This window comes from Protopterus annectens, chromosome 4.part0 (assembly GCF_019279795.1).
Source record: "Protopterus annectens isolate FY-2018-M chromosome 4.part0, PAN1.0, whole genome shotgun sequence".
Lineage (NCBI taxonomy): Eukaryota > Metazoa > Chordata > Ceratodontiformes > Protopteridae > Protopterus > Protopterus annectens.
The window spans coordinates 536593837-536620546 of record NC_056733.1 but is presented as its reverse complement, the minus strand read 5'-3'; the positions used below and the strand labels follow the sequence as shown (position 1 = coordinate 536620546).

Here is a 26710-nt window from a genome sequence, read left to right as displayed (position 1 = left end):
ATGTCTTGTGCATCTTTCAAGCTCAGTCTCCCCCAGTGGAATGTGTCTTACAGGCATTGGGTTCCATGTTGGCAACAATCACCCTCATGGCCGTGGTCCGGTTGTACATGAGGGTGCTCCAATGGACTCTTGTGGTCCACTGGTCATTACTAGATTTGCCATTGTCCCATCCTTTTTGTTTATCTCGAGCATGTCTCTTCCCTAGTGGTTTCCATCCCAAACCTTCATCAGGGTCTCCTGTTTATTCTTCCTGCCCCGATGACCATGGTGACCACGCATGCCTCCCTACTCAGGTGGAGTGGGGGGGCATTGCTTGGGAAGGACAGTCCAAGGCACGTGGTCTTCCCTGGAGACCCAATTGCATATCAGCAAACTGGAGATGAGGGCAGTGCTCTTGGCATTACAAGCTCTTCATGGCCATCTTCCCCTAGGGATGATTGCCATCCATACAGACAACATGTCTGTAGTCTGGTACATCAACAAGCAGGGGGGAACCAGGTCTTATCCCCTTTGTAGTGAAGCCATGAGAGTGTGGGAGTGAGCGATCTCCACCGGTCATTTTCTGGTGGCACTGCACATTCTGGGGAGGTCCAACATTCTAGCAGACAGACTCAGCAGGTCTGTCTTGATGCCTTACGAGTGGTCGCTGAATCCTTCAGTGGTGAAACGGATCATTCTAAAGTGGGGTCAGCCTTGCTGCAATCTCTTTGCCTCTCCTTTCAGTGCGAAGTGCAGCGAGTTTTTCGCTCTGAACCCCCCCAGTGGGGGGAAGTCTCCAGAGATGCTGTGGTTCATGCTTGGCCCTCCGGTCTTCTGTATGCTTACCCTCCTCTCCTCTGATTTCGAAATTCCTCCAGAAAGCTCGACGGCTGAAGAGCTCAGTCATCCTCATTACCCCATTCTGGCCTCGCCAAGTATGGTTCCCTTCTCTGTGGTCTCATAGTATGTCCAAGCTGGATGTTTAATCCAGTTCTGAATCTAATTTCACATCCCTTATGGATTCCACACCCAGGCCTGGCCAGTCTGAAGCTTACCGTGTGGCTGCTCCATTTCCCATGATTGTTAGGACTCCCAAGCTGTCTTCTCTGGTTAAAAAGATATTGGTAGTAACTCATAAATCTTCCACTAGGAGGGTTTATTCTAGTAAGTGGAAACATTTTTCGATTTGGGCATCTCAACATGACATGGACTCCTTTACTGCCCCGGTTCCTGCTATGAGTTTCTGGCAGGTATTTTTCAACAGGGTGCTAGTTTTTCTATGGTTAAGTTCACCTGGCAGCTATGTCTAACTTCCACATAGAAGATAATTCGGCTTCCCTGCCTTCGTCTGAGCTTTGAAAAGCTTTTTTGGAAGGTACCTTTCTTCTTAGGCCCCCAATCAACCAAGCCTTAGTTTCTTCCCCCTTTGTACTCGCAACTTCGATGGATTTGCAGTTTTTGTCTTGGAAGACAGCCTTCCTGATTGCCATTACTTCAGCCAAAAGAGTGTCAGAGCTTCAAGCTTTATCGGCTAGGCTTCCTTATATGATCTTCCATAAAGTCAGGGTGTCCTTATGGACTAATCCTTTTTTCCTTCCAAAGGAGGCTTTGGAATCAAATATTAATCAGGTTATCAATCTCCCTGTTTTCTTTCCAAATTTTCAAAATAAGGGAGTGCGTAAATTGCATCTGCTGGATGTTCACAGGCAATTACATTTTTACTTGTATAGAACGAAGTATTTTCATAAGTCTGATCAACTTTTTGTTTCGTACTTTAAACCCCTTTTTAGGGAAACCCGTATCAAAGGTCACCATTGCACGTTGGATCTCTCAGTGCATAGTTCTGGCATATTCAGCCAAAGGATTATCTTCGCCAGGTCAAGTTAAGGTGCATTCTACTAGGTCTATAGCCACTTCAGCTGCCTTTTGGTCCAGAGTTTCCTTGGATGACATTTGCTCTGTGGCTACCTGGGCATCATCGCATACTTTCATTTCCCATTACAAGTTGTATCTTCTGTCCAGAAGCAGGGCATCCTTTGGCTCCACCATGCTCTGGAATATCCTTCCATGAGGGCCTCCCATGTTTTTTGTAGCTGGGGACTCTGTCGTTCCATCTGAGTCATTGCTTTTCATTTGTCTTTAACCGTCTTTCTCTTCTTCCCCCCTTTTTATGTGGGCTGTGTGGTTGACTGGCCAGAAGAGACATAGCTTTTACTTTGGCATAACTTGTTCTTCCCTGTGGTGCTCTCTGGGTATGTTTGCCAAGGGATAAGGCATTGTGTCAGGTTGGGATGCTATAGTTGGCAGCAAACTCGATCTGAGGTGAGGAGGGAGAAGGGGGCATTATGGGTAGGGGAGGAGCTTGGAACACGGATCTGATGCTGGAGAATTTGGCTGAGTCGGATCCATCCCACAGATTGAAGACAAGTGAAAAGCAACAACTCGGATAAAACGTCTTTTTATAGCTTTTTCTCGTGAGAGCTTTTTTTTCATTGCTTTGGCAGTTACTGTCACTTGCATAGTAGGTTATCAGATAGTGTACGTACACCGTTCACATACCCTGTCATTCACTAACCTTTTTGAATTACTGACGTTTGTATAGTGGGGCATTGTCCACTATGACAATGTCAGATACTCCTTGTCTCAAGCATATAGATATTGGTGCAGTAACACACTTGCAGTGATCTGTTTCATTATTTCTGGGTACTTAGAACAATAACTTACACATAAATTATATGTAGCTTGTGTCCACTGTAATCTGGATATTTCCGGACTGGGTATGCTACCATTCCTTCCTCTCAACTGTTATGGGATTCAGTACATATGTTATCAACATTCCAGGCCAGTACATTATCTCTTGCTGTTTCTTTGCACTTCAGTGTTCTCAGATGTCCTTCACATATCCCATTACAGATTTGTTTTCTTGGTTGATTGGAATCTATTTCATCAGCTTTGAACAGTAAGCCCTGGATGCTACTTGTTTCTCCTTTGAAAGAAAAAAAAAATGATTGTCTCTCTTTCTTGCCAATGATTTTTGCTACGACCAGCATGTCAGTGTAACTTTTCAATATCTGCCTTTTTAAGTCAGTGTTAGTATATCTTTGAAATAGTTTTCTTACATCATTTGTACATATTGTATTACTTGAGGGATTTATAGTTCTAACAGTTACTCACACTTTTCCAGTAGATGTGATCTACTTAGTCAAACTGCTGTTTGTTGCTTGCCTGGGTCATGGTTCATTTTTAAGTCATAATTCTGTAGATTTAGTAAGATCCTTTGCAGCTGCGGGGTTACCTTATTCAAATACTTTTAAATATATTTAAATCAGGCTTTTGAAGGAAGATACAAAGATCAGTTATTTGAGTGTGCCAGAGAAGGAAGTACCATTCATGCTGTCACTAACCTGTATGTTAAGAGTTGCTGTGGCAAGTGCATAACCGCTAAATAGGTAGTGTGGCAAGTACAGTTTACCTTTTGCTATGTTAAATTGTACTGCCTTTGGGACATAGTCACAGCTAGAAATTAATTTTTGGGACAGCTAGGCCATTCAGTTGAACAAAATTAAGCCACTTGTGGTCATAAGTCTTTAGATGTAAAATACTGCCTATAATATGAATGTAGTGCATGGAGCGCAGTGATTACACTCCTGCATCCAGAAAAAGACAAATCAGTTAACTGCTTCTGTAGCATGAGACCTGATCTTAACAAATGTTAAGTACAGCCTGCTTTATTTGTTAAGACTGGGTATCATGCTAAGCAGTATTGGCCAGCAAATGCCAGCAACAGAAAAAAAAAACAGATTTATTTCTGTCTGTGCCAGTAATATGCCCCTGACTGTTTGTAACATGACAGAATGACACTGTCTTTCTGGCAGCCCTCACTAAACGCAATATGCCTTTGAAAGCTGGCAAAACACTTTTTTTTTTTTTTTTTTTTTTTTTTTTGTAACTAGTATGGACCAGGTAACTCACTGCAAAGAATTATGATTGGGTCTCCAATCATAATCCCTTATTATGTGTTCTCGACATGGATGCAAAGATAAACCTCTCGAGCTTCACTCCCAAGGTGAATTTCTTGGCATTCCTGTCTTAAAGACATAATAAATCTGTTATGATTGGCTAACTGCTCATAATCCTCTATATTGTAGATGCATGAGCCTTGGTCATAATAAGCATAGCAGCTCCACGGACTGGTGATGGTGAGGTAGTTGCTACCTTCTTTATTACTTGCATTGTGTGGTCACCATGTTGCAGATAAAAAGGAGCGTGGTTATATCATAGCGGCTGTATCACAGTTAGATAGTGCTCCCTGCATCACTGCAAGGCATCTTCTGAGCTGCCTGCATCACTGCAAGGCATTTTCTGATCTCTGTAAAACTTAAGTAGAATTTTTCACTGCATATTGCACTTTTGAACTGCATTTTTACCATATCACTGCATATTTGAACTGTTTTTTTTTCAGAAATTGTTGCACTTTCTTTGCTGTAGCATAGACTGGATTCAAACCTGATGAATCTAGTTCTGTTTGTATAACTTGAGCACTAAACCAGGCCATATTTTGTTGGAGAGGGTTCCCTTGCACTCTAGTGGCAGAAGTGTGCAGTTAGAACTCATCTGATTTCAAGGTTGCTGGAACAGGGCTCAGTTTTGAGCTTTTTTATTGGTTAATTTGTTTAAATAAGTTTGCTCTTGTTTGCTGCAGAAGTACCACATTTGCACGGGGTTGTGATTTTTTACATATTAAACATTGCCAAGCAGAGGTGAGCACCATTGGCGGTTATAGACACAAACACTTCTACCTGCAAATTTTCCCTTAGTACTCTGCTGTTGCTCCATCTGTGAGTTTTCATAATTTTCTGATGCATTCAGTGAAGCTCCTGAGGTACCAACACAGATCCTACCCACTAGCCCCTTGTATTTTTTGTCCACTTCTCCTGCCCTCTACTTTGCGTGGTCCTTCCTGTCCTCTTCCCATTTTCTGACCACATCAACTTACATGGCATTATAGGTGGATAATTTCCCACAATTTTTCCAGCCACCCTTGTCGACATGGGCATCCTGAGTGAGGCAGTGTAGCAGTTGTCTCATTTACACTGACAACCCACTTCTTCTAGTCCACACAAATTCATTATGTGACAGATGCATCTATATCAAGAACCTAGAATCCAGGCTCTCTCCCTCACCAGTCAGTTCATCTGGTACTAAGCTGGTTGTCAGCATGCACACTTCACATCCTGCAACTACCAAACCAACAACACATAAACCTACATATGTGGAGGTCCTTACCAAAAGTTTACCTAAACATCAGAGACCTCCCAAACACAAGCATGATTCATATAATACATCCTCTGCAGAACATAGCACACATAATATATTACATACCATTGTCTCCCCAGTCAAGCCCATAAGGCATAACACAAAAACAAATATCTTCGTCATAGGTGACTCAATTGTGAGACACACAGATGTCCCTCTCACCAGGTTGTATAAGGAAAAAGTCACGATCAGCTGTCTGTCAGGTGCCAGGATCTGCCACATCACACATGCACTCCTCTCTCAACAACAGGCACTGTTATGACCAGTCATAGTCCATGTTGGTGTGAACGACTTGAGATGTACCTCACTGGATATTATGAAGAGAGACATGACAGCTCTCCCATTATGTGTTTCAGGCAGATATGTCCCTAGCCTTAAGCAGCATTTTACCTTCACCTAGGATGATACCTCAATACAAACAAAAAAATGATTGACTTCAACAATTGGCTTAGTTTCTGGTGTCATTCAAAGGGGATCCAGTAACTGTCAGCCTGGGTTGACATGGTCGACAGACCTCGATGCTTTGCTAGAGACAGTCTTCATCTGTCACCCTTGGGATTTTGGTTACTGGCTAAGACTCTTGCCACCCCCATGTTGCCTTTTTTAGGCAATGTCACAAGAACAAAATTTCTGACGTAAAAATACCCTCTAAAAACAACCTCAGCGTTATGCTGCTAAATGCTAGGAGTCTAAACCAGAAACTGTACTCACTGGAAGCAGTCTTCATCTTGGAAGATGCTGACATTTGTGCAGTCACTGAGACCTGGTTTAAGGCTGTGGAGAGCACCCCAGCTGTACCAGGTTACATTTCCTACCACGCGTTCAGACCACAAACTGAAGGTGTGAGAACTAAAGGAGGTGGTGTATCAATATTCATTAACGATAATTACACTTTTTTTTCCCCAAAACATCTTTATTGAATTATCACTTGTGACATAGGCAAATTTGCATTCACATAAAAGTAATCAAGTTGTAATTAACATACCAAACATTATACTTTGCATATATTGTTATATATCATGTAAACTAAGCAACATTACATAAATTATACAGTTACTGCCTTTTTTCCTAAACAAGAAACATCTTTGTTAAACCATCTCTTAATACATAGGTAATCATATGTTTATGTAAATGAAAACAAAAAAACAAAAAAAAGGCATATGTTCCCAGGAATAGTCAAGAGTCAGTTTATCAGACTAACCAGGTTATGTCAAGATAGGGTAACTTTAGAGAAAGAAGCTGATAAACTAGAACAACTCTTCTTGAATAGAGGCTATAATACTGAGTTAGTTAGCTCTATTAAGAATAACATCATATATTCTATAGAGCCCACATCACGAGTGTTTAAGAAATTTGTTCCTCTTAGACCTAAAACAGTTAGTAACACTGTGAAAATGCCCTATATTATAAAATATACTAGTGATGTGAAGAGTTTAGAAAACATCATACGGAGAAATTGGAATATATTATTGACTGATACCTTAGTAACTAACTTGGTTGGCAACTATCCTACTTTTCTATATAAAAATTGTTCCAACCTAAAACAAATTTTATGTAAAGATTATGCATCAAATGTTAAGAAACCCACTTTAAATATGGGAACCGTTCCATGTGGTAATTGTAACCGTTGCAAATTTATCTGTTCAGACTTGATGTTTATACATCCCACATTAGATTTTATCTTTTATTTTAACGTTTCAGCTACATGCCAGACAAAAAATTTGGTTTATTTAGCAACCTGCACAAAATGCACGGCTTTTTATATAGGATTGACAAAAAGGAGATTAGCTGACCGAGTTTATGATCATTTATATGAGATAAAGAGAGAAACAGACGCAAATGCTCTGGCCCAACACATAGTAAAATACAAAGAACACACCTTTCTATTCAGGGTGTTGGAAGTAATAACTATGAATCCTAGGGGTGGTGATAACATTAATAACCTAGCTCTAGCTGAATTAAGATGGATCTTAAAGTTTAACGCACATAGTCACCCTGGCTTGAACACTTCTGTATCCATCAAGCCCATTCTAAAGAATAGGAAGCGTTAATGTTCATACCAAGCCCTGATGAGTTTATAGTGATTAATTTATCAAGTTCTGCTATATTATATATTATCAGGCAGTCTAATTATAACATCAGCACATCAGGTTTTTCTATATTTCATAGGTAAGCATGATCTATATACATATTTATATGGTCATAATTAGATTATGGATTCTTATTAGGCACTTTTTAAAAAAATGTTTTAGATGAAAGTTTTAATAGTGTTAATGTCAAAAATTAATTAATTTTGACACTAAAGATATTGACACTATATACACATATACATTTATATATGATTTTTTAAATAATTAAATTTTAAAATCTATATTTTCATTAAATTTGTTGTTTTAAGGTAATTATTTGATTATTTGTTAAGTTTTATCTCATAAATTGAATCCTTATAGTGCAACCTTTATAGTTTTTATAAACATACATATTATTAGTTATGATTAAAACCAAGTAATGAATGGACTTATTATACATATTCCATGTCTATTTTTGTACATTTATATATACTCTTTAATATAATAAATAGCCTTTTAGAAATAGTGCTATTACGTCCTTTAAATAAGGCAACTAGCTTCATGATGGGTGAACCTTATACATAAAGTTGTTATTATTATTATATTAAATGTAGACACTAATGTAGGTATACATGTTTTTAACGTTGTACATTTATGGTTTTAAACTCTACATTTAGATATTTTGTACCCTATAACATTCGAAAAATTAGATATAGGGTTTTAATTAATTAATTTAATCAACTTAGTATAGATCTGTCAACTTGGTCGCTTTACTATGCATGTAACTTTTTACTTAGTAAGCTACCGCTGACAATTTGCTACACTCATATTTTAAAATTCATTCTAAAGCTTCTTCTTATTATTTAGATAGACCACGAATAGTAAGACTTATATGAGAGAGCATATAATATCTTGAATATGTATGAAGTATGCAGTTAAGTCCCAATCGAGTTTTTTACTATAATTGTGTTATATGATTGTCTATACATTTGTACAATATTTCAAAATCTCAGTTAATTCGGAAACAGAAATACCGTTTACAATAACTGAGTTACTATGGTATTACTATAGACAAGTAAAGAAAAGAGAAGATTTTCCTTTTCAATAAATCACTTCACAAATACTGCTCTAGTGGCAATTGGTTTGTTTCCGGTGAATATCCGATTCTGGTATGATAGCAACCGGAACTTCTCTCAGTATAATGGTTGTGAATATTTAGTGTTGCAAGGGTGTGAAAGCTTAGTTTCTGAATAACTTATGATTTGCTAATTGTATATTATGTTTTATAAGCATTTATACATGTAGGTTTTATTTTGAATTGTTTATCTGTCCTATATTAGTTGTTTTTATAAGTAAGCAGCAACAATCAGAACCTTGACTCCTAGAGTTTAGTGCACAATCTTCTTTATTTCGAATAAAACTGGACCACAACGAAAACAGTAAAAACAGTTATGAACAGCAGTACTAAGCGCTTTCACCCTTCCATGTCAGGGCATCATCAGAGTACAAAAAATATTAGCCTAGAACGTCCCTTAAATACAAATACTTTGACTACTTTAATTACATAATTAGGTCAATCAACACTCATTGACAAAAGTTTGTGCTACGTTGGCAGTGAATGTAAAATGCATTTAAAATAAATTAAAATAAAACTGCTAGTACAAACAATAACCAAGAGTTTTAACCCATGTATCACTTGATTATAAAGTTTTAAAATTTAAAAAAATGTTTTGTTCATACTACAAATCCTCACACTAACGTAAACATTTTGTATAAATTTTTTGTATAAATTTATTTAAATTTATTTTTATATATTTTTATATCACAAAACAATTTTAAATAAATTGTGTAATTGTGAATTGATGTAATGATCATAGTTGCAAATAGTGTTAATTATTAAATATAATAAAAATATATATAATAATTATTAAATAATAAATAATAAGTAATAAATGTTAAATATTAAATATTGAAAATTAAAATTAAAAAACTAAGTGAACCTTATTGTTAAAATTTAATTTTATTTAATAATATTTAATAAATATATTGATATTACATTTAATTTTAAATAAATTTTATTTTAATAGTGTTTAACAAGAATAAGTTAAGTAATAATACATTAACATGGTAACATGTACCAATGATTATTAAATACAATGAATAATGTGAATAAAACATATTAAAAATGGGAATTAAAAAATTGTTGACTAATTTGTAACAAATAGTTTTAATAATTAAAAAATATATGTACATATTTATTGTACATTTAGATGGTTAGTATCTAGTTACGTAACTATTTTTGTGTATATATATGATAATTGTACAAATGAATATAAGAACTATGAGGAACATATGTAGGTAAAAAAATGTATACAATATATATAAGAAATATATGCAAAACATTGTGGGTATGTGGTTGGTTACTAAATAATTTGTGATTTTAACTTCAATATACTTGTAATGGAGACTTGGTCGTTGATACCAGGCCACTTATTGGCGTTTAATCTTAGTTGCCAAATACATTCTTTGGCTTCCAAAAGGGTCTTAATGTCGCCCCCATTATACAACTTGAATTGTGGTATTCTATCTATAACAAAAAATAAAAACTTTTTGAAATTGACACACACCGTACTGTGAGTATATAAGGCACTTGTTTCTTTCTTTATCCTAATGTCACTGGTGTGTTCAATGATACGAGTTTTTAGTTTTCTGTGTGTTTTTCCTATATAGAAGGCCTGACAACTTGTACAAGTAGCAGCATAAACAACCATGCAGGTGTTACAATCACAACTTCCTGGACATCTAATTGTTTTTTCATAGTTGTATATAGATAAATATGGTCCATTGTTGATGAACCTACATGAACGACATCCACCACATTTATACATTTTGGATCTCATGTACATTTCATTACTTAAGGGTTTCTCAAATAAATTCTTTAAACTTCTCCCCTTACTAAAAGTGCATTTTGGCTTATTACCAAGTATGTTCCCCAAGTCAACATTGATTTCTGTAATAATGTTCCATGAGTCATACATCACTTTAACTATATGTTGAGATTTTTCGTTAAAGGGAATGATAAAAGTGTCATGTCCAACATTCCTAATGTTAGATGCATCTTTAAGTGGTAATCCATAGTGTATAATAGGTTTATATAGTGTTGTCCTATTACTTTTTACACTGTTACCAATTCTTGATACCAACTCCTCTGGGTAAGCTCTAGCGGTGAACATGTTTTTCAGTATGGTAAGCTCCTTTATAAAGGCCTCTTCGTTACTCACTAATCTTGACAGCCTCACCATCTGGCCCTTAACTAAATTCGTTTTCTGGTGGTTCGGGTGGCTACTGTCAAAATGTAGAAATGAATTGGAGTAGGTTTTTTTCCGATAAATGTTAGATTCTACTTTACCGTTTTGAAATGAGATTGTAATATCTAGAAAATTAATCTTTTCAACAGAAGTATGACTAGTAAATTTCAAAAAACTAGTTGTTAAACCAATATATGTAATAAATTCTTTAAGCTCAATCTTAGACCCCTTCCAAAAGATTAAGATATCGTCAAGAAATCTTAAATAAATCAAAATATTACTCCAATAAATACTAGTAAAAACGTGTTCCTCCTCCCATGCTGCCAGCACCAAATTAGCATAAATAGGGGCACATTTGGCCCCCATTGCAACACCATTTTTTTGTCTATAATGTTGACTGTTAAAATAAATGAAATTATTTTCTAAAACTAATTCCAACATCTGTGTCTTGAATATGTATGAAGTATGCAGTTAAGTCCCAATCGAGTTTTTTACTATAATTGTGTTATATGATTGTCTATACATTTGTACAATATTTCAAAATCTCAGTTAATTCGGAAACAGAAATACCGTTTACAATAACTGAGTTACTATGGTATTACTATAGACAAGTAAAGAAAAGAGAAGATTTTCCTTTTCAATAAATCACTTCACAAATACTGCTCTAGTGGCAATTGGTTTGTTTCCGGTGAATATCCGATTCTGGTATGATAGCAACCGGAACTTCTCTCAGTATAATGGTTGTGAATATTTAGTGTTGCAAGGGTGTGAAAGCTTAGTTTCTGAATAACTTATGATTTGCTAATTGTATATTATGTTTTATAAGCATTTATACATGTAGGTTTTATTTTGAATTGTTTATCTGTCCTATATTAGTTGTTTTTATAAGTACACATTATGAATGAAGTTTTACCATTTGTTGACAGTGCCGTTTTAAATAATAATTGTTGCATTCAATTACATAGGGTTTGGTCCTTAATTGTTGCACTATTTAAGTACTGTGTGTGGGGTTTTTCATTGTCTGAAGAAGCGTGGCTGTGACCACGCGAAAGCGCTTACCTTTACCCACTGTGTTTTTATTAAAGAAGATTCTTAAACTACCATCACGGCTACTAATCGTTTTTTTGGATTACTACTTGCAGTTCAGCTTTTTATTTGACTACATCGTGGTGAGATCAGATTTCTGTGTTTAACATTGTAAATGAAAACAAACCGCACCAACACAATCCTAGTTGCAAGCATTTTACATTACAATCCATACTGACACACTCCCAGTTGTAAACATTATACATCAGTTGTAATCCACCTAATCTTTTTCAATCAAACATTACATAGCTCATTTAAGTCCTGCTGCCTTTTAAACCTCATTCCCCCTTGTATGTATTGTTCCCACAGTTCTCATTTTTCCTATCTAGTTTGCTCCTACCCTTTTTTAAAGATCTCAATTCCAGTTTTTTTTCTTACTATATTCACTACTTCTAATGTAGTTGGTTTAGATTTTGATTTCCATTTTCTAGTAATTGCTTTTTTGGCAGCCACCATTATTAGACACAGCAAGGCTTTACCATGTCTAGGCAATTCCGATTCTGTATCATAGCTCAGAAAAATCATCTCCCTCATCACACCAGTCTGCCCACCCAGCATCTTCAACAGTGCATCCTGCAGGGAATCCTTAAAGTCCACCAAGTCACCACACTCCCAGAAAATATGTTCCCAATTGCCTCTTTCTTCCCTGTCACACCTCCAACATTTGTTGTCTGCCTGAGGAAACATTCTCTGGAGTCTACTTGGGGTGTAGAAATATCTATGCAAACATTTCCAGGGAAAAATCCTAAGTCTTCTAGAGTTTGTTGCATGTTTGGGAGACATACATATATCCTCTCATTGTTTCTTTGTGAATTGCTTGTCCAGTCTCTCTTCTCAATCCTTTCTAACCTCCTCTGATTTATTCTTAGTTATCATCCAATATTTTATATACTGTACTAATTATTCATTTTTTAATGGCAACTTCTGTTCTAGATTCTACTAAAAACTCTGCCAGTGCTGATTTTCCATTTAGGACCCCATATTTCTTTCTCTTTGCCTATACTGCGATATCAGTCTGATAGGGAAGGCAATCTCTTACCTACAGTCCAAATAAATTATTGGCATCTTCCCATTCTGTCATCTTTCCCACTCTAGTTATTTGCTCCCATTTCCATGATTCCTTTACTGGTTTTCTCCAATAAATTCCACCCCCCTCTTGCATATTGACTATATCCCTAATTTCATTCGTCCCCGTTGGCAGAATTTCCTTTCTCCAATCCCATGTTGGCTTAGTTCTTAGAATACTTTCTGCTACTTTATGGATGTAATATTCTGTATGATTACTATTATTCTCTTTAAAGGCCTGCATCCAAAATCCCAGTATTTCCTTGTTTCTCGAGCTCCCCCCCTCTTTCATCATCATCCCTTTCCACTTTGAATTAGTTTTCTGTTTGTGCTATGTATAGGAGTCTTAACTGAGTAGCTCTGAAATACCCCTTCAAATTGGGTAATCCCAGTCGGCCCTGTTCTACTGAAAGATTCAGCTTATCCCACTTGACTCTTGCCATCTTCTCCTGCCAGATAGTCCTTCAGCTCTTTATTAATTGCTATCCACAACTTCTTCTGTGGTTGATTAAAAAATAAATAAATAAATACGGCTCTTGATTGGTTAAACAGCATGATTCCCTTGAATTATTTCAGCTGCAATTGACTGTAGGTATGACACCTCTACAGGTCATTGCCAGCTGTAGGACCCTACATGAATCAGGACATCCACTCAGCCTACCTGGATCTACTAGAGCCAATCGATGCAACCAAGCACCGTGGTTTGGGGTGACTTTAATTACCCATCTATTGGCTGGGTAAATTATATGTGTTCTAACTCGCTTGCCCAAAGGTTCCTGGACTTTGTTGACTCCAATGCCCTGGACCAGCTGGTTGACACACTCACAAAGGGTTCAAACTTCCTTGATCTATTGCTCACCAACATGGGGGACTGCTGCACCTCCCTCCCCAGTGTGTGGCAATCCCTGGTGAGATCTGACCACAAATCAGTCTCGCTAGACATAACCCCCCCCCCCCCCCCGGCAACAGCTAGACTAAAAAAACTTCTCCAAGAGCAATTACAACCTCTTACATGACAGTATAAACAGCTTCATAGTCCCTCCCCCATTGATAGAATAAACACCTATGCAGAGTTGTACACCAATGCTTTATGCAAGCACCTGTACAATTATATTGACTCTGCTGTACCTGTTAGAACCAAAGCAAGATCTTCAAGGAAAAGCAAACCTGCCAGGTGGACAACTGCCACTAATAGGCTATACAGTAGGAAAAGGAAATTGCTGTCTAAGAGTAGGAAGGAATGGTCTCAAAACTGGAAACACTCCCTCCTCAACATGAAGCAAATAAGAATCCTAATGAAGTCCTCCAAAACTAATAATGAATCCAAGTTAGCTTCCCTAACTAAGGATAACCACAAGGTGTTCTTTAGTTACATCCTTAACTCCAAAGGTAAGACCCAGATTTGCACTGAACTCGTAGTTAATGGTACTACATATACAGTACCTGTGGGTATAGCAAACCTGCTGGCTGACAAGTTCAGCGAAAACTTCACTCATCTGTTCCCACCAGATATACCTCAAATCATCCCTAACATCTGTCCCCCACCTAGTATCTCCAAGGAGCAGGTCTTAGATGCCCTCTCCAAGGCCATAAACAGCCTCTGTGGATCCAGGCAACATCCCAGGCTTTGTTTCACATGGGTTAAAGCAGGAATCAGCACCACCGCTGAGCATGCTTTTCAGTCACACCCTAAGCACTGGCTTTGTCCCAGTGGAATGTAAAAAAGATACGGTCATCCCTTTGCACAAAGGGAGTGCATCCATGGACCCCAGGAACTATAGACCTATTAGCCTGACCAGCCTTATCTGCAAGACAATGGAACAAATCGTCATGGACCTTATTAACAAAGGTATAGGAAATCTCCAAATGCTCGACTCCACTCAGTTTGGCTTTAAGGAGAGATCGTGCCTGTTAAACTTGGACTTCTTCGAGACAGTCCCCAAAGGCCTAGACGAGGGCAGTAATGTGCATACGACCTACCTAGATTTAGCCAAGGTCTTTGACACAATCCCTTGCTCAGGCATCATTAATAAACTCACCCAGCTGGGTATCAACCCGTATATTACCATGTTGGTTGCAAACTGGCTGACTGATAGAACTCATACGGTCAAAATAGGGGACTCCACCTCCTTCAGCAGGCCTGTAACCAGTAGTGTTCCACAGGGATCTGTTCTGGGACTCCTACTGTTCGGAATCTACTTCTTGAAGTACAGGCTAAAACTAAATTGACTGTGGCTGACAAACTATGCTGATGACTACAAACTGGGAGCGATCATTGAAACCCCTAGCAATGTCAACATCCTGGAAGAAGTTCTTACAAAGACTAATGACTGGTGCGAAAGTCATGGTCTTAAACTTAATGCAAAAAAATGCATTATCATCATGTTCGGCAAGGGTGATGTTCCTGCAAACTACCACATCAGTAGCAATACCCTAAGCACACAGTCAGTGGTGAGAGATCTGGGCACACAGGTCAACAGCAATCTTAACTTCGATCACCATTTCTCCACAGTGGTAAGAAGGGCATTTTATATTGTTCATCTCATAAGTAAGGGCATTGCCTCCAGAAAAAAAAAAAGAGGTTATAACCCCCCTGTACTCCTCCCTCATTAGGCCAATAATACAGTGCAATGCTCCCCTTTGTGTATTCCTTTCCAAACACCTGCAACAATTGGAGAGGCCACAAAGGTTCCTTACAAAGAAAATTCATGGTCTTCCAGATCTGTGTTATGCGGACAGACTGAAATCATTGTCACTTTGCTCTGTGTCATACAGACTACTCAGAGGTGACCTGTGCTTTGCATATAGAGCAATCTTTGAACTGGCTTTAATGGAAATGCTGTACAGTCTCAAGGCAAATGGGTCACTTGCTCTAAGGACCTTAACCTGTTATGTGACAGCAACAGAACTTGCTGGAGAGACAGATTTATCTCGCAGAGGTTGCCCCACCTTTGGAACAAGCTTCCTATTCATGTCAAACAAATCCCCTCATTGGCCCTATTTAAGCATAATTTGGATGATTGGATGGGTAAACAGAAATTCACCCTGGGGTTCCACCTGTGACCCTCTTGGACAGCAGTAAGTGCTGATTTTAGTGTCTGCTTGAACCAGACACCCTTGGGAACACTGGTTGAACTTGGCTAGGCTTTAAGGCCCCTGGGGCCATTAGCCTACTGACCTCCTATGACCCTGTGTTACAGCTAAGTGCTACCTGCATCACTGCAAGCATATTACAGCTATTCACTGCTAAACAAGGAGTGTGTCCTACATTGCTGCAAGTGTAGCACAGCTAAACAGAAATAATTGCTATCTGAAAACTATGTAGGTGTGTCAGAACTAAACAGGAAGTACAGCCTGCATCACTGCCAGTATGTCTCACAGCTAAACAGAGAGTGTGCCCTCACATCATGATAGTCAAGGCACAGTTAAACAAGGAATACTGACTGAATCATGCAAGTTGTGCCACAGCTGCCTGCATTACAGCTGAACAGGTAGGGTAAATTGTATCACAGGGGAGGTGTCACAGGTAAGTGGGAAGTTCAGCTTGCATCATGGCGGCTGTGTCACAGCTAAACAAGGACTGTGGCTGGCATCACAATGGGTGTTTCATTTAAACCAGGGTTGTCTGTATCACTACAGGTACATCACAGCTAAACAAGAAACACTGTGTGCATTATGGCAGCTAAGTGAGAGTTTCATAGAGTGCAGCCAGAGTCATAGCAAGTGTGTCGCAGCTGAGCAGATAACTGTAGCCAGCAACTTTGCTGGTGTGTTACCGCTAAACAAGGAAAAAGGCCTCTCCTTTTGGTATGTTATCACAGCTGAACAAAGAGTATGCCCTTCACAGTGCATCAGGTACTTTACAGCTAAACCAGGAGTGCACCCCACACCTGTCTATGTATATCACAGCCAAAAGAGTGCAGTCAGCATTATGGGTGGGAGTTCATTGCAACAGATTGCAGCCTTCATTATGCCAAATGTGTCATGGTTAATTAGGTAGTTTGGCTTGCATCCCAGCAGGTGTGTCTCAACTCAATAGGGAGTGGAACCTGACTCATGCCAGGGATGGAACACAACTAAATTATGAATGCAGCTGGCATCATGATGGACATGTCACAGCTGAACAGGTAGTGCAGTCTTCATCATGGGAAGCACGTCCAACTTAAAATAAGGAACAAGGCCTTCATCAGAATAGGTGCATTGTACTTAAACAGGGAATAAAACCTGCATTACTGGTGAATTACCATGCCAAAATCACAAGAGTGGTCTGCATCACTAGCAGGTATTCCAAATTCAAGAGTGTGGTCTTTGTTATTGTGTATTAGTTTAAGGAGGGGGACCTACATCACATTATTTGAACAGAAGTTAGAAGAAAATTTGGACAGCTTTATAGATGGAGACTCTCTGCAGTCTGCATCACATCAGGTTGTATATGATATGAATGAGGCAGGCATCTAAACAGGAACTGTGGACAGCACCATGGCAGATGTGCCACAGTTTGCCTCTGTGTGTCCAGTAGCATGACATTATGTGGTGCAGATAAACTGAGATTGTGGCTTGTAGTAGCAGACTGTGCTGCAGATAAACGAGATGTCTATCATGATTCATGATAGGTGTGCTGCACAAAGGCAGGGAGTTTGGCTTTCATCTTAAGAGCTGGTATGCTGCAGATAAATTTGGAGTGCAGCCTTGCATCTTGGCTGATGTGCAGTTGATAAACAGAGAATGGTTTGCAGCTTAAAAAATGGTGTGTTATACATAGAGAGTGTGGTCTGCAGCATAGCATGTGGTGGTGGTGGTGGTGGGGAATGTACTTCAGTGGAGTGGTGCACTGCAGATAAAAGGGGAATGTGGTCTGCATCTCCTCAGGTGTACTACAGATAAGCAGGGAGAGTGGTCTTGCATGGCATGCTGCAAATAATTTGGACTGCAGCAGAATAGGAGGGTGTCTTGCATTATAAAAGTTTGTGCACTGGGTTAATGAGAGAGGGTGTGAAGCACTGCAGTATGTAGTATACTACAATAAACAGAGTGGTCTGCATCATATTGCGAGTGAGTTACAAGTAAATGTATGAAGCCAACCTCATTGTTGTAAACCCCCCAGCTGTGAACCTGTGATCTGAATTCAACTAGCAGCTTTGGCACCTGCTGGAGCAGAAATGGTAGAGGAGAGAAATGAAAAGGCTTAGACGACTTGCCTGTCTTTCTTGGGGGGGGGGGGGGGGTAATTTGCTTATGAGACATGACTGCAGTAGAATTTAACAGATTACAAAGACTTTTAAGCAGACATTCTGTGATATACAGTGGATATAAAAAGTTTACACACCCCTGTTAAAATGCCAAGTTTTTGTGATATAAAAATTAGACCACAATAAATAATTTCAAAACTTTTCTCACCTTTAATGTGACCTATAACCTCTACAGTTCACTTGAAAAACAAACACATCTGTTAGGGGGAAAAATATAAAAAAATAATAAAACGTACAATATGCTGGTTGCATAAGTGCGCACACCCTTAAACTAATAATTTGTTGTGTGTGCACACCCTTAAAATAATACTTTGTTGAAGCACCTTTTGATTTAATTACAGCATTTAGTCTTCTTGGGTAGACGTCTATCAACATGGCACATCTTGACTTGGCAATATTTGCCCACTCTTCCTTGCAAAAGCACTGCAAATCTGTCTGATTGCGAGGGCATCTCTTGTGCACAGCCCTTTTCAGGTCACCCTACAGATTTTTTTATTGGATTTAGGTCTGGGCTCTGGCTGGGCCATTTCAAAACTTAATTTTCTTCTGGTGAAGCCATTCTTTTGTTGATTTGGATGTGTGCTTGGGGTCATTGTCATATTGAAAGGTGAAATTCCTCCTCATTTTCAGCTTTCTAACAGAAGCTTGAAGGTTTTGGGCCAAAAGTGACTGGTATTTGGAACTCTTCATAATTCCCTCCACCTTGACTAAAGCCCAAGTTCCAGCTGAAGGAAACCAACCCCAAAGCATGATACTGCCACCACCATGCTTCACCATGGGGATGGTGTTCTTTTGGTGATGTGAAGTGGTATTTTTGCGCCAAATGTACCTTTTGGAATTGTGGCCAAAAAGTTCAGCCTTGGTCTCATCAGACCATAACACATTTTCCCACATGCTTTTAGGAGACTTGATGTATTGTTTTGCAAATTTTAGCCGGGTCTGGATTTTTTTCTGTGTAAGAAAAGGCTTCCATCTTGCAACCCTACCCCATAGTCCAGACATATGGAGAATACAGGAGATTGTTGTTATATGTAGTACACAACCAGTACTTGCCAGAAATTCTTGCAGCTCCTTCAGTGTTGCTGTAGGTCTCTTGGCAGCCTCCCTGACCAGTTTTCATCTTGTCTTTTCATTAATTTTGGAGGGATGTCCAGTTCTTTGCAACGTCACTGTTGTCCCATATTTTTTCCACTTTTTGATGACTGTCTTTACTGTGTTCCATGGTATATCCATTGCTGTGGAAATGTTTTTGTACCCCTCTCCTGACTGATGCCTTTCAACAATGAAATCCCTTTGATGGTTTCTAAGCTCTCTGCCAACCATGGCTTTTGCTGTAAGCAGGTAACCGAGTAAATGTCAGGAAAATCCTTCTAGGACAGGTGAACCTTATTTGGGGTTAATCAGAGTCTCTTTAAATGATGGCAGGTTATAGGTCACATTAAAGGTGGGAAAAGTTTTGAAATGATTTATTGTGATCTAATTTTTTTTATATCACAAAAACCTGGCATTTTAACAGGGGTATGTAAACTTTTTATATCCACTGTACATGGACATATACATTAACAGTTGCACATAAATCTTTTGACTGGATTACATTCATGTGAAATAAATATAATTGTTACAGTATAAATGTTATTTATGCATTAGTAGATGTTGAGCATTTTGCATTTAAAGAGATGCATTAATGTATTTTTCAAACAGATATGATTAGCAATTTGAAATTACTTATTGTAGTTAAGAATTATATGATTGGATTGCATAGAATTCTAATTTTTTTGTCTTGACATAATTTGTTTTTAGGTCGCTGTGACTTTAGTAACAACTGTCGATTTTCTCATATGAGTGAGGAAGACCTTGAGAGACTGAAGCTACAGGCTGAAGGTAAGAAACTTAAGATCTTGTTTATCTGTGAGAAATAAGTTAGAGCTGATTTGTATGGCTAAATTACAAAATAGATAAAACAATTATGGAAGCACATACAAAGGAAACACTATACCTATGATGTAGGGTATTCACATGTTCACCCTATCCATGCAGACAGTGCAGCCAAAAAGCTGACAGAATGTTAATTTGAGAAAGTACCAGAAAAAAAATATTTTTCATTTTGGCTTGAAGCCCACTGTAATCTTGCTTCTTATTGTCATTCTTGAAATTGTTAGGGTTGGGTAAGTAATTCCCCCATGTGATGACCACTCTCTCCTGGCCAGATGTTCATCGTGTTACACTGCTGCAGTCATTACACTTGGGTTATCCTGCCATCAGGCGGTTCCCCAGTTGGCCTGAATTCCAAAGTCTTGGTCTGGCATCGGTTGCTGTCGCCTCCTCCCTGACATCAGTGTGACAGGGGTATATAAGATGCAGCCGATGCCATTTTCTTCAGTCTTTCTTGCTACGCGGTGCCCAAAGCAAAAGCAGTTCGCAAGTGCCGGTCGGCTGTCTCCTGAGATTTTCATTCCGAATCCAGAACCAAAGTCTTCTACAAAGCTAAGTACCCTGTTGGGGAAACTTTTTCTTGCCTCAGACCGATGTCAGTAAAAGTTAATAATTGTATTTCTTGTGGGAAGCAAATGTCTCATAAGGATTTCCATTCTTATTGTATCCCATGCCTAGGCCCAGACCACGACGTCACTGGTTGTCGGTTTTGTGCTAGGTATAACAAGCGCACTGTTAAACGTCGGTTTGATTTTGCCCATTATTTTGGTAGAAAATTCAATTATACCATGCCGTCGGAACTTCCGACAACCAGAATACATAAAAAGCGCAAAGACAAGGATAGGCATCCGAGGCCCAAAACTGACGACGAAGCCTCTTCCAGGCCAGTCGCCGGTTCTCCGGTTTTCAGCGAGGCGCCTTCGCAGCCCCTGACGACCGCTTCTGCAGAACCACAGACCACCTCTAACTCACACGTGGAGATGGCTGGGCCTTCGGATGCACAAGTTATTCAGCCTACCGAAACTAACCCTTCAGAGGGATCCGGAGTAGCTGAGCTACCCGCAGCTTCAGAGGGTGTTTTCAGACCTACTCAGTTAAGCATTGAACCCTCTGCTAAGTCTAAACCACCTTTAAAATCAAAGAAACAAATACAGCATTCACCAGCACAGGCCTCCATGCCTAAGAAACAAATGCTCAAAATGGCCGAAGACCTAATCACTCTGATCAAGGGGTCCCATCCCCCTCCTGATAAAAGGCCTAGACAGGATGCAGACTATGACTCATCCGACCAGGTGTCCATCTCTTCAGATTCATCCTCAGACCTAGGATATTCTTTACCCCCTTATGAGGATTCTGATGCTGAGGAGTCAATTCTATCAGCCTCTCTGCATGAGGACTACTCCTTTGGGGAAACCTTGCACACCATGAGGGAGCATTTCCATTGGGAAGGCCAGGATTACTCAGAATCCAAGAAAAGGCTCAGAGACTTCCTTTTATTACCTCAACACAGACCCCTTGCTATTCCGCCAGTATTGGATATTGTGGATGATGTGTATACTGAATCCAGCTTAAATCCTGATTCCTTACCTCCAGCCCCAGTTAAACCTGACAGATACTACAGAGTCCCTGACTCACACAAATTTCTGTACAAAAGCCCTGTTCCTGACCCTGAAACTATTTCTCAGGGACCCAAAGGGGTTAAGGCCTCATCAGCCAAGAATCCAGTTCCCTCTGACAGAGATTCCAGAGCATTAGACAGATGGGGAAAGAAAGTATGTACATCTGCAACTTTAGCAATGAGAGCCTTAAATTGCCAGTTTCACGTGCTAAAATATCAGCAATTTTTACTGTCTCAGTTGAAACAAAAAATGCTTCCAGATTCAGATCCTCCTACTTTTAAAGAAATGCAGGATTTATTGCATGCAGCTGAACAGGTGGGAAAACATACTTTGCAATGTGGTTTTGATTCTTTAGAGGCCTCCTGTAGAGCAGCAGTTACAGGCTCTGTCATTAGAATACATGCTTGGTTAAAAGAACATACGTTACCAGATCATGTTAAAGCAAAGTTATTGGATGCACCTTTGCAGCAGGATGAGTTATTTGGAGTTAAGGCAGAAGAGGTATTAAAGAAAATGGAGGATAAGGCAAAATCTGTGCATACGGTGAAGGATTTCTTACAGGTTCAGCCTCCTAGATTTAGCAGAAATTGGCCAACTAAGAATTGGTCCTTTCCAGTTACAGACAGACCTCAAAGGGGCAGATACAGAAGTCCAAGAGGTAGAGGTCAACCACAAGGTCCTTACAGGCCTCTACAATGGGTTGCATCAGGCCAGAAAGAAGGGGAAGACAGGCCCCAACCATATAAAAAGCAGCCCCAATGACTTCCCACTACAGCTGCCAAACAACTGTCTCTTGGCAGCCCCCTTGGGAGGAAAACTGGCACTTTTCTATCACAATTGGCATATGATCACCAAAGACAAATGGGTTCTCAACATTGTATCTCAGGGTTACAGGTTCCACTTTCACACTCTGCCAAGGTTAAAAGGAATGCCAAATCTGCCACCAAATCAATGGGCAGAGGCTCAAAAACAAATTACAGCACTCATGGATATGAGAGCTATTCAAAAGGTACCACCACAGGAGCAAGGACAAGGATTTTACTCAAGACTCTTTCTGGTTCCCAGAAAGGACAAAGCCTGGAGGCCCATTCTGGATCTTTCTTCTCTAAACACTTACCTGGATGTTCCGAAATTCAAAATGTTGACACTACAGCAGCTTCTTCCCATGCTGGGCAAGAAAACTTGGCTCGTGACATTGGACCTCAAGGATGCATACCTGCATGTACCTATCAGACAAAACTGCAGAAGATACCTCAGATTCATAGCAGGTTTAATGCACTATCAATTCTCTGCACTGCCCTTTGGCTTATCTACTGCACCCAGGGTCTTCACAAAGTGCCTGGCACTAGGTAATTGCATTTTGCAGACAGAAAGGAATTCAAATTTATCCGTACCTGGACGACTGCCTGATTCAAGCAGAGAGCAAGGACATTCTTCTAAAGCATCTGGCATTTGTAAAAAAGTTATTAAGTTGCCTGGGGTACACAGTAAACGAAAATAAATCAAAATTAGTGCCCTCACAAGAGATAATATTCCTGGGTGCCAGCTTGAACACAACGGCCCAGATGGCTTACCTCACACCAGACAAGTAAAGACCACTGACTCAGTACTTTCAATTGATGGCAGCAAAGACCCAACCCCCTGCAAGAAAAATTCTGCAGGCCTTGGGTTACATGGCATCTTGCATACTATTAATTCCATATGCCAGACTGCATATGAGGAAAGTACAATGGTACCTAAAGAATGTATGGTCTCAACACTGTCAAAGTTTGGAAACAGTTATACCACTAATTCCTTGCCTTCAACAGGAGTTTCAATGGTGGGCTCAAACTTGTCACCTCAACAAGGGACAGCCTTTTACTCAACCCACAGGCAGGCAAACACTGACAACAGATGCATCGGATTATGCCTGGGGAGCACACATGACAGGCAACTGTATTCAGGGCAAGTAGCCCGCAGAACAAAGGCATCTTCACATCAATCAAAAAGAGATGCTAGCTGTACAAAATGCCCTTATAGCTTTCAAGGACCTGCTGCATCCAGGACAACTACGACGAAAGACAGACAACACCACAGTTATGTGGTACATAAACAAGCAAGGGGCACTCACTCCTACCCCCTCTGCAGGCAAGCCATGACCTTGTGGAACACAGCTCTAAACTATCAAATTCATCTGCAAGCACAATTCCTGCCAGGAGAGAAAATCACACTGGCAGACGACTTAAGCAGAAACATCATGGATCCCCACGAATGGGAATTGAATCCACAAATATTCAGAATGATAACACAGAAATGGTGGAGCCCAGACATAGATCTGTTTGCATCCCCAATGAACTGCCAGCTACAGAAATTCTGCACAAGGAGTTACCATCTACAAGCATGAAAAGTGGATGCCCTCTCATTCAGCTGGAAAAACCTACAGGTATACGCTTTCCCACCACTACGTCTCCTGCCAAAGGTACTCATAAAAGCCAGGCAAAAAGAGCCAAAGATGCTCCTGATTGCACCAGACTGGCCACGCCAGCACTGGTACCCATTCTTAAAGAACATAGCACAAGGACCACCCTGGATTTTGCCTCAAATCCCACATCTGCTGACTCAGCACAGCAATCAGATACTACACAGCCAGCTAAAGACCTTAAACCTAGCTGCATGGAAGATTCCTTAGTCAAGCAAGCAATGCCGCTCTCCAAAGCTGTTATGGATGTCATTCTGGAGACCAGAAGGCCTAGTACCAGAAAGCCTATTCGGATAAATGGAAGAGATTCTGTGCCTGGAACCAAGCTCACAGCCTTGACCCTCATGTCCCAAACATTCCTCAGATACTACAATATTTAACTGAGATGCTGGACAAAGGCCTCTCCTTCTCATCCATCAAGATCCACGCCTCTGCCATCTCTGCTCATTACAACACAGATCCACCAATTTTCTCTAATCCTTTGCTAAAACAGTACCTCAGAGGGGCTAAAAACATAAGACCGCCCCGTAGAGCACCTACTCCAACTTGGGACCTCAACTTTGTTTTGGAAAAATTAGTTTTACCTCCTTTTGAGCCAGCTAACACAGCAGAATTAAAATATATCTCTTGGAAAACTGCTCTGCTCCTGGCAATAACATCAGCATGAAGAGTTTCAGAATTACAGGCACTAATGGCAGTGGAACCGTTCCTCATTTTCCACCAGGACAGGGTGTCTTTAAAAACTAACCCTACATTTATGCCAAAGGTGGTATCCAGTGTGGCTCTAAACCAAACTATTAATTTGCCAACTTTTTATCCAAAACCACAGAATAAAGGGGAGAGACTACTGCATTCCTTGGACATTCACAGGCAGTTATGCTTCTACTTGGACAAAACCAAAGCTTTCAGAAAATATGAGCAATTATTGGTAGCATATGCTGCAGGAGCACAGGGAAAAGCCATTTCAAAACAGACTATTTCAAAATGGATAGGACATTGTATACGTTTCTGCTATACACACCATGGGAAACCTGTACCTAGCACCATTAGATCTCACTCCACCAGGGCAACAAGCCACTTCAACTGCCTACTTCAGAGGAGTACCTACAAAGGATATTTTGGAAGCAGCAACTTGGAGTTCTGTACATACCTTCACCAAGCATTACCATCTGCCTCTATACTCTAAATCCAGAGCTGGCTTCGCCACTGCAGTACTGCAGGGCCTTATAGCCACCCCTAATGCCTTATAGAACTAGCCACCCTACCTCAGCTTTGGGATTCTACCCAAGTGTAATGACTGCAGCAGTGTAACACGATGAACATAGTACAGTTTTGTACCTACCATAAATGTAGATTTTCGAGTGTATACACTGCTGCAGTCCAGGTTACCCTCCCTCCTTCCCCTCTTACTTGCTGGTACGTACCTATGTCTTCTACCCTTTACTACCTATGGGGAGTATTTGTTGGTAGCTGAAAGTTGTTGTTTGCTTTTCTTATGTATGTTTTATTAGCAATTTGAATTGCCTTCCTATTTGGGGGCACCTGACATCTGGGGCAAGAAAAACTGAAGAAAATGGCGTTGCCTCCATCTTATATACCCCTGTCGCACTGACATCAGGGAGGAGGCGACAGCAACCGACGCCGGACCAAGACTTTGGAACTCAGGCCGACTGGGGAACCACCTGACGGCAGGATAACCCAAGTGGAATGACTGCAGCAGTGTATACACTCGAACATCTACATTTATGATAGGTACAAAACTGTACTATATTTGCAGACTTGTCATTTTTGGGGGGAATTTAACACACAGTGTTCAGCAAGGTATCTACCTCTGTCATTGTTTTGGACATTGCCGCTTTCTTGGCAGTACATTCATAAGAGAAGAAGAGATTTCCAGTAACAGAAAATAAAATGACTGAAACTGGGAAAGGAAGTGTTGGAAAGAATCATTGAATAATGAAAGGAAAGGAGGCCGTTGTCATTGAGATCTGACAGTGTAATGTACTAGCTATAAAGTATTTTATTTATATTGGATTATCATGGAAATGGACTGATCCAAAATATCGACCTTCTGCAGTCTGAACCTTGGAGAAGACGTACAGAAGTGCATTGGTGTAGAATGGTAATGGAATTTATTTTGTACTTTGAACTGGTAATGGATTTTGTTTTGTACTTTCAATAAATTAATTATTTTGGAACTTCAAATGAAGGAGAGAGACATTTCTTTGTGAATTAATGCATGGTGACTGCAAGTCTGGATTTCTCAGCAGTGTTCCTGATTAATGAGCAGTGAGTTTGGTTCATCAGTATAGAGTATGTATGTGAAACTAAACATAGAAACATTAACATGAAAGGTGCAATTTAGTCAGCTGTTAGATGGGGTGTTTGGTGCAGAAATAAAAAAAAAAAAAAAAGAGAGAGAGAGAGAGAGAGATTGACTTTTGTTTCATTGCTTTGTTTAGTGCTCAGGGCACACTTTTGAGCATACTGGTACAAAAGGAGAAGAGATTGACATGAGACTGTATTGTGAGACATGGATTTGAAAGCGCTTTCAAAGCAATCTTATTCAGAAAGAATTTTGTTTGTACCTCTCATTACCACATGCATTATGCTTGCATAATGAAAGTCT

At 39.7% G+C, this 26710-nt stretch overlaps 1 protein-coding gene across 3 annotated transcripts in view; it reads left to right on the top strand.

Moving 5' to 3' along the window:
* The window catches only part of ZMAT5 (zinc finger matrin-type 5), a 493595-nt gene that overhangs the window by 313523 nt on the left and 153362 nt on the right, over positions 1–26710 (top strand). For all 3 annotated transcript variants that reach the window (XM_044068461.1, XM_044068460.1, XM_044068459.1), the window contains exon 4: positions 19873–19953. In XM_044068461.1, the coding sequence (XP_043924396.1) occupies positions 19873–19953 (81 nt within the window). The remainder of the gene's footprint in view (positions 1–19872; positions 19954–26710) is intronic.